General features: G+C 31.9%; 2 protein-coding genes across 3 annotated transcripts; one reads left to right on the top strand and one right to left on the bottom strand.

Moving 5' to 3' along the window:
• Window positions 1–6,381: 6,381 nt before the first annotated feature.
• On the bottom strand, window positions 6,382–7,050 carry LOC148604676 (uncharacterized). Its single transcript, XM_088550213.1, has one exon. It carries the CDS (start codon window positions 7,048–7,050, stop codon window positions 6,382–6,384), a length of 669 nt encoding a protein of 222 aa, XP_088406339.1.
• A 1,932-nt stretch (window positions 7,051–8,982) lies between these two features.
• On the top strand, window positions 8,983–16,220 carry LOC148604677 (uncharacterized). 2 transcript variants are annotated; one of them, XM_088547485.1, is made up of 2 exons: window positions 8,983–9,085; window positions 10,755–16,220. In XM_088547485.1, exon 2 carries the CDS (start codon window positions 10,763–10,765, stop codon window positions 12,401–12,403), a length of 1,641 nt encoding a protein of 546 aa, XP_088403611.1. In that variant the 5' UTR covers window positions 8,983–9,085; window positions 10,755–10,762; the 3' UTR covers window positions 12,404–16,220. The 2 variants fall into 2 exon arrangements, with proteins under 2 accessions (XP_088403611.1, XP_088403612.1); XM_088547486.1 differs by having other exon boundaries at window positions 8,994–9,132.

A 16,220-nucleotide genomic window follows, 5' to 3' on the forward strand; every position in this document is an offset into this window, starting at 1 on the left:
TACAAAAACAACTACTTAATATTTGTGATTTTTATTGTTCAGTATAAAAATGAACTGAAACTGCTAAGTAAAGAATGAAAGATTAACTAAGAAGTGATGATACTCTATTAAAATACAAGAATTCAATTATAAATGTAGCTAACTGAAATATTTCTGAAAATTTATACCCTCAAATGAAAGTACTTTATAGTATTGTGTAGAATTTATCTTATAATTGAAATAACTGAATTACTGACATATCAAAGAGTGCTATGATTTTACAGATATCAGAGTCCGTCCACCTATATTTGTATTTTGATATATTTTCTATGTATAAGACATCAATAAAAACTACATAAGTAAGAGGAACAGCAGTTTTGTGTTTCTGGTATAAGTATATATAAACAGAGGTACATTCCCCCTCAAATTGGGGAAAAAAGTTTTTGCATGAAATCTTGATTTTTCACAAATTGTACCCCCCCTCCCCCCCCCCAATTTTCTTGCCTCGCTTTACTTGGCCATTAATACCCCCCCCCCCCCAAATCCCAAAATCATGGATATGCCCAATTCTACTTCTTACAAGTACAATGTATGTACCCTTGTTCATATACCAGTCAACCCCCATTTATCAGAAAACTTCATGTTTACAAACTGAATGTGTTACTAAGTTTTCCTTACTGTTTCAACCTATACAATAGCCAATTTTAGAATTGACATATGAAATGTAAACAGCCAATTTGTTTATCATGAAAGTTTTTATTTAAAGTCTGCATCGAATATACACAGATTAACAATTATAAGACGAACATGAGCTCTTTTGAGCTCTTAGACCGACTTACAAAGTCATACAGTGTTGTTGCCTGATTAGAATGATAGATTGTAAGTGGTGATCATATTCTGATCAAGTTACCAATAAGTACCATTGTGTAAATTGAATTTGCAAAACACATTGTTCATACTCAACACTCAGAGAATATACATGCAAATGATGAAATTACTACATCCATAAACCAGTAGAAAAATATGTAAATATATAATCACAGGCACTAACAATGGCAGGTTACTATCTAATATGAATAATTATAGCTGTTATTCATATTTGATAGTATAAACCGTTCATTGATAGAAACAAGTGCTGGTGGGTATAATGTCCAATTCTTCTATTTAGTAAGACCATTTGAATTTGCGAGGTGAATAAACATTTATTTTTGAGCCCAAGCATCAATGATACATGTAAATTTTAGTAACAACTTATATGATCCACTATTAATTCTCAACTTTGATCAGTTCATAGAATGACTGTCAAAGTTTTATTCTAGTTTTCATGTTTATAGTATTTGTATTATCAGGAATGGATTACCGGTACTTGAAAATGTAAATACAAAATTTTTATGTATTAGTTTTATTTATAAGTCTGCCTATAATTTTCTCGAAAATTATGATGCTCAGCTTTTCACGGGTAATCCAGAATAATAACTTTAAATGATGCAGATCTGAATCACCAAAGCAAATACCCACTATCTATCGAAAATCAGGAAAATTTATGTTTTGGCCATGGAAACTTCCGATTTTATAAACCTTCAGACTATACTGATAAATGGCAGGCGTGTAGCTGCCGTTAGGCAAAAAAGCTTTTGCCTGCACTTAATTTTGCCAATTTTTTTTTTTTTTTTTTTTTTTTAGATAAAATACATCCAGGAGAGGCATAAATGATGCTCTAAAATGCTATCTCCGCGGAGCATACAGGTATCTTCAATATGATAAAACGAGTTAAAAAAAAAAACTTCAGTATGGTTTACAAAATTCCTAAAGTAATGAACTAATGTTAGCATACTAAATATACTGCTGAAAATGGCTGAGGTCAATTGTTAAAAAAATGTCAACTTTGTCCATATCATGAAGTGCATATTTTCCATATGTGTATAAGCACTGCAAAGTAATAATTTTGGTTAAATATTTTATAAGTTACACATAACACAAAATGTACCATTTGGAACATAAGGTGACAATGATGAATATATAAAAGATGCCGACAATATATAATAAGTTCCCGTCCGTGCGAGACCTGACAGGGTGGTCAAGGACGTTAAAAACCCCCTTACTTATAATAAGTTCAATTTTCTCCACAACAGCAAGACTAAGTTCACATCTCTAATATGGATACGAACACTGTGCAAAGCTTGAATACTAGTAGTATTGGTTTAATACGTTTTGAGTTACAGATTACACAAAGTATGTACCCCCTTAGCGTCATGCAGACAAATAATAGGGGCATCCACGCCCCATTATCAATTTGCAAAACTTCTGAAAGTATATAGGGTATTTTTGTGTGAAAATGAGTGCATTTAAATGTGTTTATCAATTATATTTTGTGTCCCCTCTTAGGTGATTCTCTGGACTCGCCACTGCATTCGGAAGGAGTCGAGTGGCCACTAGACCTGCTCTCAACGTTGGTGACTTTAGAACAACAAAATAAAACAAAATAAAAAAAAAACCTGACAAACTATAACAAATTGAACGTCAAACGAACAAAATCATAACCCCCCCAAAAAAAGGTGACTCCAATTAACCATAAACGAAAAAGAACAGAAAAATATTCAAAAATTGCAAACTGACTTCTTTTGAATGTATATAATAACTAATGAATTCAAAATATTCAAAACATTTTTTGACTTGTTATAAAGTGTCACCTTCGAATAATATACTTGTGCTTAGTTCAAACATATTTGGTATGCAGATGCATTGGCATCACAACAATTCCATATCTATCAAATGCCTTCACAGTTGCGATCTATTGATGACTTTTTCTGTGAGATTTTTATATCATGTTAAGGTTTCTGAATATAGGTCCGTGTAAACATAAACATACAATATCATTCATAAGTGTCATATCTATTTCACACATATGCCCCCGCAGTCACGGTCCATTGACTTTGAAATTTCTTGTTAAGGTTTCTTATAGGTCAGTTTCTTCTCCCGGCGAGAGATAGTTAACTTGTGGCAAGACTCGCTGTGAGATAATATTTGTTTCCTGCGTGTCCCTTGATTATACGCTATCGCGGATAATAGGGTTGTAGATGCTTATGGAACTTAAAAGTGCATATATTTTACTGTTGAAATTTTATTCATAGATTTTACGATTTTCTGGAATCAGATCCCCAGAAACTAGAGATTATGATTACACAGTCCAATGTGTCTTTGCAATATTGTTAGCACAAGAGATATATAGCTACTCAAAGAGATAGTTGAGTTGAGACATACATGCAGCTAAGGATAGCTAGGCTTTATTTCAGCTACTGTAGTTTGGACTAACAATATAGACCTGGACGTCGATTCTGCAGGATGTCGGACACTTTTGCTTCCATTCATCTATGTTTTCCATGGAAACTGACAACGAACCTGAATAGTATACAAACTGGCTCACTGCTACGATGCCGCATGCATTTTGGTGTTATTTTTGAATGTCATTCGTAATCAGAATGGCGAATTTAAATCAAAGAGTTCAATGATACAATTGATATTACAAGCTTAGCCTGCGTTGCCCTGTAAAACTTAATTTGTTAATTCATGATCGGACACATTATTTGCTGTTTTTTTTTTTCTCTTTTTTTTGGTTTTGCTTCAATCTTTTGCTTTTATTTATGCTGTAATGTTTACCCATGTCACTACTGGCTTGCTCATATATATATGGCACACCGTTTTTATGTTTATTATCTTGTATAATTTAGAAGATATCTTTTGTTTTTTTATAAGATATCTAATAAAGTTTATGAGATATATAATAAAAGATATAAGTTATATAATTTTGCTAATAAGATATCTTATGTAGTTTATAAGGTATCTTATTAACGTTTTTGGTATAAGCCATCTTATGAGATATCTTATAAAAGAAAGTTTACAAGATATTTCATAAACTTTATGAGATATCTTATATATCTTATTATATTTCTTATAAAAAAGACGATATCTACTTTAAATTATATAAAATATCTACGAATTGGAATGAATATAAATACGGCATGCCATATATATAGCATTGCTATTTCGTCAGCCAATAGCGCTTTTATGTATACACGTTTATTTGTCTTCATCATATTTTTAATTGTCTATATTTCATTTCATTACTGTCAAAATGTATGCATACACTGTACACATATAATTCATTTAATGTCTATTATAAAAGCCCTTTCAGAGCTTATGTTGTTTTGTTACTTAACTTGCCAACCGACTTGCCGACTTGGTTCATTTGATTTGACTTGATGTTTATAGAAACATTAATTTGGAGACGATTTTCATTAATCCATATTTTTGCAATTCACGGGTGCATAAATTCAAACAATAAATAAACAGTACATGACTTTTGGAATTTAATCAGCTATGAAAAATACTGTCTTAACGAATACAATCGAGCGAAGCGAAGCATGGAACATTTTGGGGCGTAGAATTTATAATAATCATATTTTAAGATTGATGCAAAAAAATCTTTTTTTTTTAATGGCGTCGGGCCCGTTCCCTATGAATCCCACCTACAGATATAAAGCTATAGTAATCAAGTACACCTTTTCACCATTGGATAGGGTATGCTGTAGCAGTTGTCTCTGAGGAACAATCTCCGTTTTTTCCACTTTCTTTACTATCTTCATAGACATGTAGTCCATGGGCTGGGTGGGTCCACCGTGCATCCCCACTCACCAACTTCATGGTGATTTTTAGGTACCTTTATACCTCCCATTACCGAATCAATTTTTCGCCAAAGAATATTCGCGGATTCTTTTTCAGTATAAGCCTATATTTGTACCCCAATGGGTCAAAAAGCCAAGATTTTTTTGACTCAATTGTTTGAGCATCTTAGCCTTCCTGGGATAGCATGTGCAAAACAAATTTAGGTATCATCATGTAGCCCAATGTCTCATCTTTGCAATGGTACCAAGAAAGTTGCGATAACACTTAGGGTTTCGCGGTAAAATAATAAAAAAATGTACCCTACCCCGCCCAAATATCGCTTAAATTGACATATTTTTCAACGTCAAAACCCCTGAAGTATTTATGATTCAGTAAAAAATGGCTTATTTGGTATTTTCTGTTTAGTATTATCACAATTTATACTTCTGGGGTATTTTTGATAAATTTTGAGGATTTTCGTAGTCGTAATTTATCAAAAAATGAGAAAAATGCTATTATCGATTTTTCGGTCAAAAGTCTCAAATTTGGTATCATTCGATAGACAATTTAATTTTCTACATAAATAAGCCACGAAAGTTTGAAGTAGGGTACTTGATAACATTGCCCATTACAAGCGAAATGAAAGAAAATATCATAATCCGAAAATTCCCAATTTTATGAATAAACTCATTATTGTCAGCTTGAAACTGAAAACAAAACTCGCCTGAAATGAGCAGATATGTTGAATACATCTATAGTTAAAACAATAGTACCCAACATGTCTCTTTTACATGGATTATGTGCTAAAAATTTTAGTTCATATTTATAGGTATTCTTTTTATGTGTGGGGTGGCAATTTTTCACCTAATTGGACTTGCAGAAGTTCCAATAGTTATTACTTGAGCTCATTGCAAAGCAAAGACACTGTATAATTGGTGTGTTCCCGTTCTGCCCACTTTTGAAATTTACAGGTAAAAATATTGTGGGCAGAATGGGAATGCAGATGTAATGACACTAATTAGAGAACAATAGATAATTACCTATAGTCTGTTTTACTGTTTGTTGGCAATTCAATGTGATTTTTTCTAGTCTTTTTAATGGCTATGTTTAGTATAACTGTTTTGTTTTTTGGAATAAGTTCATTGAAATAAGTATACACTCTGTATTGTGGTCTAAGTGCAATTCAATGTGTTTTTTCTTGTCTTTCTTAATGGCTATGTTTGGTATAACTGTTTTGTTTTTGGAAATGTCAGCTCATTAAAATAAGTATACACTCTGTATTGTGGTCTCATGTGCAACTCAATGTGTTTTTCTTGTCATTTTAAATGGCTATGTTTGGTATAACTGTTTTGTTTTTTTTGGAAATGTCGGTTAAAATAACTATATACTCTGTATTGTGGTCTCATGTGCTTTTACTCCATAATTTTGTATTAAGTATCTGCTTCCTGTTGTCCACTGATCAATTTAATTCAAGTCAAAAGAGAAAAAGAAACTTTGTGGAAATATATATAATTTATTCAACAACATTAAACTTGAAATAAGCACTGATAAAGCACATACATTTATGATTAATTAAATTAGGCAAGGTAACAAAAGTATTCATATCCAACAATTTAAACAAAATTGCATACCATTGAAATAAATAAAGTAGCACAAACATACAATTAGACATACTGCACTAGACTTTCATATATAAAGAACTTAAATGTCACAAATAGTATCTGAAGTCAATGTCACATATCACTCTAAATGGAGAAGGTGTGATGCTGCGTCAGCATATTGAATAACTGTAATGTTACCATGTGTGAGTCTTTCTTTCAGCTGCACTAATCTGCTGTCAATTGTACGGTACTTCTTGGTTTTTGGTCGAATAGTTCCACCGGCGTTGTGTTGGATTTGCTTGATCTCATTTGCAGCCTGAATATCTTTGAACATACGGATAACGGTGAAGATGTTTGGATGTGCGTTGTTGACTTTTTTCTTCAATTTGTTATACCACCCCTCTAAATGGTTTGTTGTTCTAGGACCGTCATTGCTGAAGTGGTTCCATAACTGTGGAGTACCTTCTACCCATTGTGTTGTGACGTAATCGGTAAATGTAGTAGTTCCTGGAGGTGTATCGATGTCTTCCAGTTCATTCAAGGCATTGAACCAGACATCTTCAATTTGGTCTAGTGGTACGAGTGGCAACACAGCAGCTCTTCTGACAAGTTGTTGAATGTCAACGTTGTTCTTATATGCGGGTTGTAGATCTGTCTCTTGGGTTTTTCTCCATACGGCTTCAGTGAAATGAAAGAAACAACCTTTTATCGTCACATTTGGAAATACACTTGTAGCTGCATTATGAGCGGCAGTCTCGAAGTCCATAAAAATTGAAGTTGGTTGAAGTTGTAGCTGAAGTTGTTCCATAGTAGTTTTGAGTTGCGTGAATAATCTGAAGTAGATGTCGGTGCTTTTCCCTGGTAAAAATGCGAAGAGTAGTGGATACATTTGGTCATTCACCATGGCATGAATAGTATATATCTGCTTGAATAAAGACGGGCATGTATAGAAAGTTCCGTCACAGTATAAGGTGTTGGCATTTGCCAAGTTAATCAAATTTTCTGATGTTGCAAAAGCAATAATGCGCATATCTTGGTTGTTATTGTCGTCGAAAATTACAACTGCATGTAAAACGAAAAAAAAGATATTTTGTTATAAAAGAAAAAAATATTTATGCATCTATGTACAAATTTGAAATTATAAAAAAGATAATTAGAACTGCATGTAATATTAAAAACAGACTATAATTACTAAAACAACAACTTGTACCTGATTGTTTATTTATTGCAAGTGGGCAGAATGAGAATATAATTTTTAAAAAGTGGGCAGAACGGGAACAAACCGTATAATTGTATATTTGAATATACAAAAGCTAATTTGAAATATTGTATTTGAAAAAAATGCCAATTATAGGTGAAATGGAAGGAAATATAAATTCTGAAAATTCCCTTAAAAAAAAAAAAACAAAACAAAAACAAAACCTTATTATTGTCAGCTTGTAACTGAAAAATACGCCACTGAAATGGAACTTTTTTGGTACCATTGTAAAGCTGAGATATTGGGCTACATGATGATACATACATATGACAGTTTTCTTTGTTTTGTAGGAAGAAGTTCGTAGAATTAAAATAGATTTTTTCCTAAACGAGGTATAAAAAGTAGCCAAAAAAAAAATGCTTCAGTTAATTTTTGGCGACAAAAACATTCGTAAATGGGAGGAATAAGGGTACCAGAAAATAATATTTTAGTTGATGAGTGGGGGTGTACGGGGGGGGGGGTTATCTCAGCCCACGTACAAGTGTATTTAAAGAAACTTCTATCTTTAATTATACTACAAGCATCATGTATTGAATATATGCTGGCACTTGGGGGAATTGATGGTGTAGACATCGTCTTTTTATAGGGTTGGTAAGTCCCGTTCTAGTTTCAGTTTAACATTGAACTCAATGCTATATTAATGACGAATCTCAATGCATTTGAATGGGAGATGAGGACCCATTCTCATGAAATAACGGAGTCACGTGACGAGACTTACATACTCTATTGCCTTATTTGAGAATATTTATGAGCTTTATATTTCTGATTTTATTCAATAAATGGACTCGGAAACTGGCAAAAAGGGATTTTTGATCAGATTAACGAATCAGACAGAAATAATGAGAACCATTTGTGACCAAGGTGCATGTGGTATTGAATGCATTTTAGCAATAAAAAGTCAGTCAAAGATTCTCACTAACATTCTGTGTAGGCTAAAAACCACTAATTCCACTTCCCATAGGCTTCTATGCTAATTTCACAATATTCAATGGCTTCTCTGGACTTTACCTTAACTTTAACCTGCAGATGACTATATATCAGCATGATTCTACATATGTCAGCTCACAATCCTCAGAATGGCATGTGGGGTTAGCAGACTTGCAGTGCAGTACTGGTCACCGGAAGTGAAGGGTCTATAAATAGCATGGGAAATCCCAGTGTTTTCACAAGATAGGGGTATATTTAAAAATCATTATGGAGATTAGGCTTCACATCACAAGAAGCAAAATGCACCTATAAAATGTACAGAAATGTTTTTCCTTTCAGAAACTGTTTAAATTTTTAAAATAAGATGAGAACTTTTTTCACAGCACTATGAGGAACAGGGGTAATTTCTGCGTAGGACTATTTTTGCGTACGTTCCAAATGCTCATTGGTTGAATTGGTGGTCTGTAACCTGTAATGTTTACCACAGGCTTCCATAGTTTATTTTCGGAAAATCTTTGTTTCCCGTTATCGGTTTTATTCTTCTTTTTTAGAGATGGCGCTGTTGTCGTTGATTACTTCCTGTTCCAAGATGTTCCTGGAGTGAAATCTCCTTTTATGGTTCTTGCAGGAAAATGGTTTAATTCCTTTGTGTGCTAACGTAAGAGTGTACAATTTGAAAGAGAACACAAGTTCAAGCCATTAAAGGTGTTAATTACACTCACTTAAACTAATTTATGTACTTTCAATTCAATTATCCAGTATTGAACCGAAAATTTATCCCAAGACATCAGAATGTCACTGATATTCTGGCAGTTCTTTTTCGCTCTCTAAAAGATGTACTACCTTTGACATTTCATTAAACTTGGTGTATTAAAAATTGATAATAGATCGGTGTGTCCTGTGAGTAGATAAGACATGACACTTTGCTTTAGCATTTGGAATTGGAGGGGAAAAAGAATTTGTTTAAATTCAATATGAGTGTGAGAAAAGCAATTATCATTTCCCTTTTAAATTAAATTGATTTCTTTCATTAAAAATGTTTGCCAAATTTCATCAGTTGGAGTTGGCAAAAGATATTCTAAATATTTGTAATTTTATTGGTATAACATTTCTGGGATCAGCGAAGAGTGCCTGTTTATCCACTATTGGGAAAGTTTTTTTTTTTTTAAATGTAGTGTAATTTTAAATAGAAACACAATATTAAGCACTTTGACAAGCAATATTAGAGAATAATTGGTGTTTGGGGGTTAATTTTTGAACCATTTCAATTAATTATTGAAGGGTAACAACATCACAGCAACTGAAATAACACTCTGTGATTTTAAAGTCATAGATTAAATTTATTAAGATTTTTTTATGGCAATCCACTGTTTCTTAATGAGAAGTACTCTGATCAACTGACTCACTTTAATGATGTAATCGTTGTACACATCATTACCATTTTATGAATGATTTTACATGGGTTTTTAAATTGGGAAAAGACACCTTAGGTCAATTGAGGAAAATTATTGATGTTTTATCAGTATTTTGGGAATTGTTTAATCTAATATTTTCACTTGAAAATGCCTGTATCAGTATAGAACATTACCACGTTTCCACAAATTTGATTTTGTTTATATATATTGAGAGGAGGTATGGTGTATATGTCGGGATGAAAATGTTTGCTATATGTAGTTTTGAAAATAAAATTATTTTGACTGTTTTTATGATTTTATATATGATCAGAAATCATCATATGAATTTTATTTGAGAGCACTGCTCCAAGTCCTCCAACTCACAACAAAAAATGTATATCTTAAAAGTACATGTGACCTTGAACCTCAACCTACTGACACTATCATTAAATGGTGCCTTTCTTACCCAAAGTGGTTAACTGGTACAAGATTCATGAAAATCCAGAAAGCTTTCATAAGTTATGCCAGAAAACAATTTTCACAGAAAAAAAAACTTGTATAACTTAAAAGTGCATGTCACCTTAAACTTCTTTACTTATTTCTGGTTTGTGTATGAGAAAGCACAAAAGCTTTTCACAAGTTATGATTGGAAATAAAAGAATATAATATTTGCACTGGGTTAATGCAGTTTAAACTGGGGCAAGAATAGGTGGCAATACATCTTTTTAATGATTGATTAAGATTTGCAAAATAAATTACTTCAAGAACTGTTATGTACATGTATATGAACATTGATATTTAGATAATGTATCTGTTTGTGTCTAGGATATGAGTTCTTACATTGACTTGAGTACATGACTTATATTATGTGATCGTATTATAACAGAAATTCTCAATCCATTTCATGGATATGTAAATCTTTCTCTTTTTCAGATATAAAAATGGAACAGACTTATTTTGAAAGAATGTCTCGACAGACTCATGTTAGCACATTACTTCAGAAAGCCATACTTAATTTATGTCAAACAAATTATGCAGCATGTGCTCCTAACTTGGAAGTGGACGGTATCATATGTATTTCTTTCCCAAACAGCCCAGACCAGCATGTTGTCAAAATTCATGAAAGAGTTTGCTTGAATAGTTTTGGAGCTAGCTCATTTGACCAAGACATTTCTCAAGCAGCTGATGTGCCTAAAGATTATGATTCTTCTCTGAGTAAAAGTGATCCATATCATGGCTTATTCTTTGGTCAGAGAAATCCAGGTTTACAAATGGACAGACATAGCATGCAAAATTCATACAATGAAACTAAGTCAACTTTAAAGTCAAGAAATCCTCACTTGCATGTACAAAACCAAAGTATGAGACATTCTGACTGTCAGAAGAATCCAAACTCAACAGACAAGACTCCTACAAGATCAAAAAGAAAAATGTTCAAAGTTGTGCAACGAATCAAAAATGCTGAAGAAGCAGAGGTTTCATCAGATTCTTCTAATGACATTTCAAGTGCCACTGAAATTTCTAATGCTGAACCTGCCAAAGCAAATCTGTGTCATCAGAACGATCAATCTAGAGTGAATCCATGTCATTCAGATGAAAGGTCTAAAGAAAAATCTGGAATTAATTTATATAATGAACATGATTTATCTGGATTAAATTCTTGTCCCACTGTTGTAAATTCGTTGGAAAAAAGGTCTCAAGGGAAACCAAGTTATACAGAGTCGCTTCAGGATGGCTATGTTATTGTCAAAGTTGAAGGTTGTGATGATGAACCATCCCTTGCTGAAAATTGCAAAGATGGACATGACCAGGGCAACAGATTAGAGGATAATGCGAACAAATATCTTGAGTCTGATACCCAGCCTCAAAGAAAATGGATACAATTACCATTAGAAAATGAAATGGACAATGAAACTGAATTTTCACAGCACCAAGCAAAGGATAGAATTATCACTATTGATGGAAAAGTTGTTGATTTTTCTTCAGAAAGCCCAAGTAAGAACTCTAATGATGACAGTGTCACAAGTGCAGATGATGGTTATACAGTGAGGCCTTCTATAGGACAAATTGATTTGTCTAAAATAGCAGATTTTTGTAAACAAAGAGCTGCTGAATCTTATGACCACGGAACAAAAGAATTTCAGTCCAAAATATCCCCAAGATTTCATAATGCTAGCATGACACACTCTTCACCCTATACACCTGACCTGGTACAACATAGGCTGAATCAGAGTAAAGGAGCAAAGAAAGTCAGTAGTTTGATAATCAAGAAAGGACTTAAGGATCAGCTGCCTGACTTGCCTAATTTGTCACCACTTGACTCTGAACAAAGTTCTAAGACTGTAAGTATTAGTTTCAGTCCAGATAAGGAAAAGAAATACTTTTGCCGGCATTGTGGAAAGGGTTTCACTCTAAAGTGTACAAGATCTCGACATGAAAAGACCATTTGTGGTGGAGGTGGAGAAGGCCAATACAAATGTCATATTTGTCTTAAAGTCTTCACTCGATCTGACAGTAGATGTCGCCATTTGTTAAAAACTCATGGTGTGAAGACAACATATGAGATGTCAACACCATGCTGAAAATCACTTGTTACAGCTCATCTAGACCAAAGGTCATATAATCTTGTGCCATCTCTTAATTTGTACATTGTAGGTAATTAAAACATTTGTTACAAAAGTCCTTTGAGAATAGAAAGCTGTGTGTTCCATGTACATGAACATATCTACACATAAGGAAGAGCTATTTTTTTTTATTTTCCCAAAGTCTGAAATGTTCATTACATATGACCTTATCTTTAACAAAAATGCCCACCACATATTAAAAAAAAGAAACTATTGCCCCAAATTTCTTCCAGAAAGATTTATCATTTTGTTTAACCAGTCCTATGAAAGAGGGGTATCATTTTGGTCCCACTCACTGTTCTGCATTTAGTACCATTTGTAATATAAGATAAATTTGTGATTTTTCTTGGTAAAGTACCCAATAGTTATATATATGCTTATCCTATGTTACCATATTTTACCTTGAAGGTTACACCTATACAGGTACTTGTAGATGTACATGTATGTATGGGTGTTTAATTTTAAATACACTCCTTCAAATATCAATAATTGGAGAATCTTTGGAATAAGTGTCTACCATTATTTTGCTGTACTCTTCTTAGGAGACATGTGCCCTCTTTCATAACAAATCTCAAATTTAGATTTTGACCAATCAGATCACTTGAAATTGAAGATTTGAGGAAAAACTTTTTTTTAATGAAACTCAAGATTTTTTTATATAAAAAAAACTTGCCTAAGATTTTACAGACCTACATATATCTACAGTACATATAATTTGTGTTGGAACCTACAAGCCTGTCATTGTCTGCTCATTTTTGCCATAAAATCATGCCTATAAACTTTTAACTGATCTCATATATTCAGTCATGATTGAATGTTTATGATGAAAAGTTTATAAAAAATAATTTTTAAGACTGTTTATATATGTGACATCATTACATTGTATCATTCTTCTAAGGTGCTATTATTAAAGTACATGTACACATGTATGTTCATTACCACAACAATTTAATGTCAGATAAATGTTGAATTCATGTGTTAAAAAGTGAAATTTTGAATAAGAGAGATGCGATTAAATCAAGAGAGATTTATCATTTTTGTAGTTACAGATTTTTTTGTTTTCAAGATGATGTCACAAAACTATATGTAATGAAAGTCCAAATTAAAAACTGTTAGTAGGTCTGAAAAATTAATACTATTCCTCTGATCTGATTAAACAAAGGTTGTTATGTGATTTAGTATTTGCATTTTTGTTAGATTTTTTTATTTAGCATGTTTTCACTATTTATAATTTATTTTGTTATTGTGTTTGTTAGATGTGTGTGTGTTGACCTGTGTTATTCACATTTTTGTATTGTTTTCATACTTTTGATAATATAAGCTTATATAGAGATTATATTAATTAGAATCTATATGTAAGTGTTTGGCCACAATTTACATGTATTGTAATTGTACAAGGTACATGTATTATAATTATATAAGGTACATGTATTGTGAAAGTTGGTAATTGCATAAATGAACAAAATAGAATGCAGTGCTTTCACTAGACTTTAAAGTCTTTTGACCTTTATTTTAGTACTCTATGTTTTCCTGTATTATCAAAATGCATATCAAAATGTTTGTCTAAAAAGAGGTGCATTGGGTGGTATCATTTTGATATATTTTTATGTAAAAACCTGTTTCTCTGAGGAATATTTCATAAGTTACCTCCCCTTGATACAATTTTAAAACATTTAAAATATGTTGCTGTAATGGACATCTCTGAACAAACCCTTGGAACTAAAATGAAGCACTATAATGATAGAATCATTATGGAAACTTTATCAAGTTTAAATTCCCTTGTCTTTATTGAAAAAGGGTGGTTGCTTGATAACTGAAGTTTGTCGTGGTAGTTTTATTATTAAAATTATAAATTGCACAGATGTAAGTTTAACTTAAGCTTGCCTTGGTAGAATTACATAGATGAAAGTTTTGATGTTTATGTCAGTAGATCAAAGGTCAAAGTTAATATTACTTTTAACATAGATTTTTGCCAAAGCTTATATTATTGCCTTGCCACAGTTACAAATTACTAGTTTATTATTGAATGTTGCAGAATACAACATAAAGAAATGTTTGAGGTGTATAAAGAAATTATGATTTTTATTTCTAAAGATGGTCAATTCCATTCTCATTTCTCATAATGTTTCTCTTGTGAAATGAACCATTTAAGGTTTCTTCACAGTAAATTTATTTCCATTTAGTCTGATTTTGGTATTCTGCATTTTGTTTTATGCTTCCTGTCAAATCAGTTTCAGTAAAATTAAAATCAGTCAGTGATAGTAGCCAGACTCTAATCTTAACATGTAGATCCTTGGTTATTGAGGCTACATTAAAATCTGTATTAACTTGGTTCAGGAATGAGTCTGTTCACTGATACAGTAGTAGTGAATTTAAATGACCAAAAAAAAATGCTTGAAATCCACTCTGACTGTGAACAAATGCTTTTGTTTCAAAATCCATGATAAGCAAGTTTCTCTTTTCATTATTCATGTACTACAAATATTTACATTTTTGTAACATTTCATACATGTCTTTTTAAAAAGTAAACTTTAAATTACAGGAGCTTTTTTCTTAATATGCTTTGTAGTATTTTCTCTTATTTGTTCTTTTGTTTATTAGGGAATTAATAAAGTACATGTATTGTAAAACTGTTAATTCAGAAATCTATGGAGTCCTTCAACTTGTTTGAATGTCAATTTGTTGTAACAATTTTAACATTTAATTTAGCCAAAAAGCTACTTTACTAGTGATTTCTGAATTTACAGTAAGTAGTTACGTATATGAATCAAATTTGTGATTTAAATAACATTGATTTAGGTGCATTTTAACTAGTCCCGTTATTTATTATTTATTTTGTAGTTTTGCAATTTTGCACACTTAAGATTTACACTAGATTTACCACATTGACAACATGTGGTTAGCTGCATTTGTGGTCAGCCATAGGTTTTTATGTAATGATTAATTTCACGCAAGACTGCTATTCATGTGCAGAAATACTCACAATAATAAAACATCTTAATATAATGCTATATTTATTTTTTTAAAGCTTCAAGATGCATTTTTTTTTAATATTGTTAAAACTGTATGGGTGACATTTTTTTTTTGAAACTGAAATGAAACTTGTGATTTTTAATTTGTCAAAGTAATTTAGAACCCATTATTTATGTATCTGAGGTTGAGCTGTGTACAGATAATGCCTTTAACTGAATTTTGAATTATTTTCAACAAAAACAAAATTTTATACATGTATGTGTAAGATTTCCCTTTTTAAATCTTACGTTCGAAGGTGGGATGATACAAAATGTCATGTGCTCAGATTTGTCTGATTTTTACACCATTATAGATCTTGGGGATATACTGGTTCATTAAAATATGTTTAAAAAAACAAATAAACAATTAAAAATATTACAGGGCATAAGTCTTGGAAAAGATAATGCTTTATTTCAAACACATTTTATTTTTTATTTTGCTATTTATCTATTTCACCAATGTACTCAGTTTAACCTCCTAGAAACAGTTACAAATGGAGAACTGAAACAATGTTATGTCCCCAATGAGCCTAAGAACAATAACTGTTGTAACATCCCACTATAAGGATTAATGTGAAAATATAGATTGTTATAAGTTATTTTTGGCACATGCTTACAGTCTTGATGAAATGGAGGGTGAATGATAAGAGATGTAGATTAACTTATTCATGTTTTTGAATGGGTCTTGCCATTTTATATTGTGATACACAGAACTGTATATATGCAACAGATTTTATTAAAGTTTTAACAGTTTTGAGATTAAA

The sequence above is a fragment of the Perna viridis genome, chromosome 10, assembly GCF_037379345.1.
Source record: "Perna viridis isolate PV_CMFRI_1.1 ecotype Kerala chromosome 10, ASM3737934v1, whole genome shotgun sequence".
In the NCBI taxonomy this organism is placed as follows: Eukaryota; Metazoa; Mollusca; class Bivalvia; order Mytilida; family Mytilidae; genus Perna; species Perna viridis.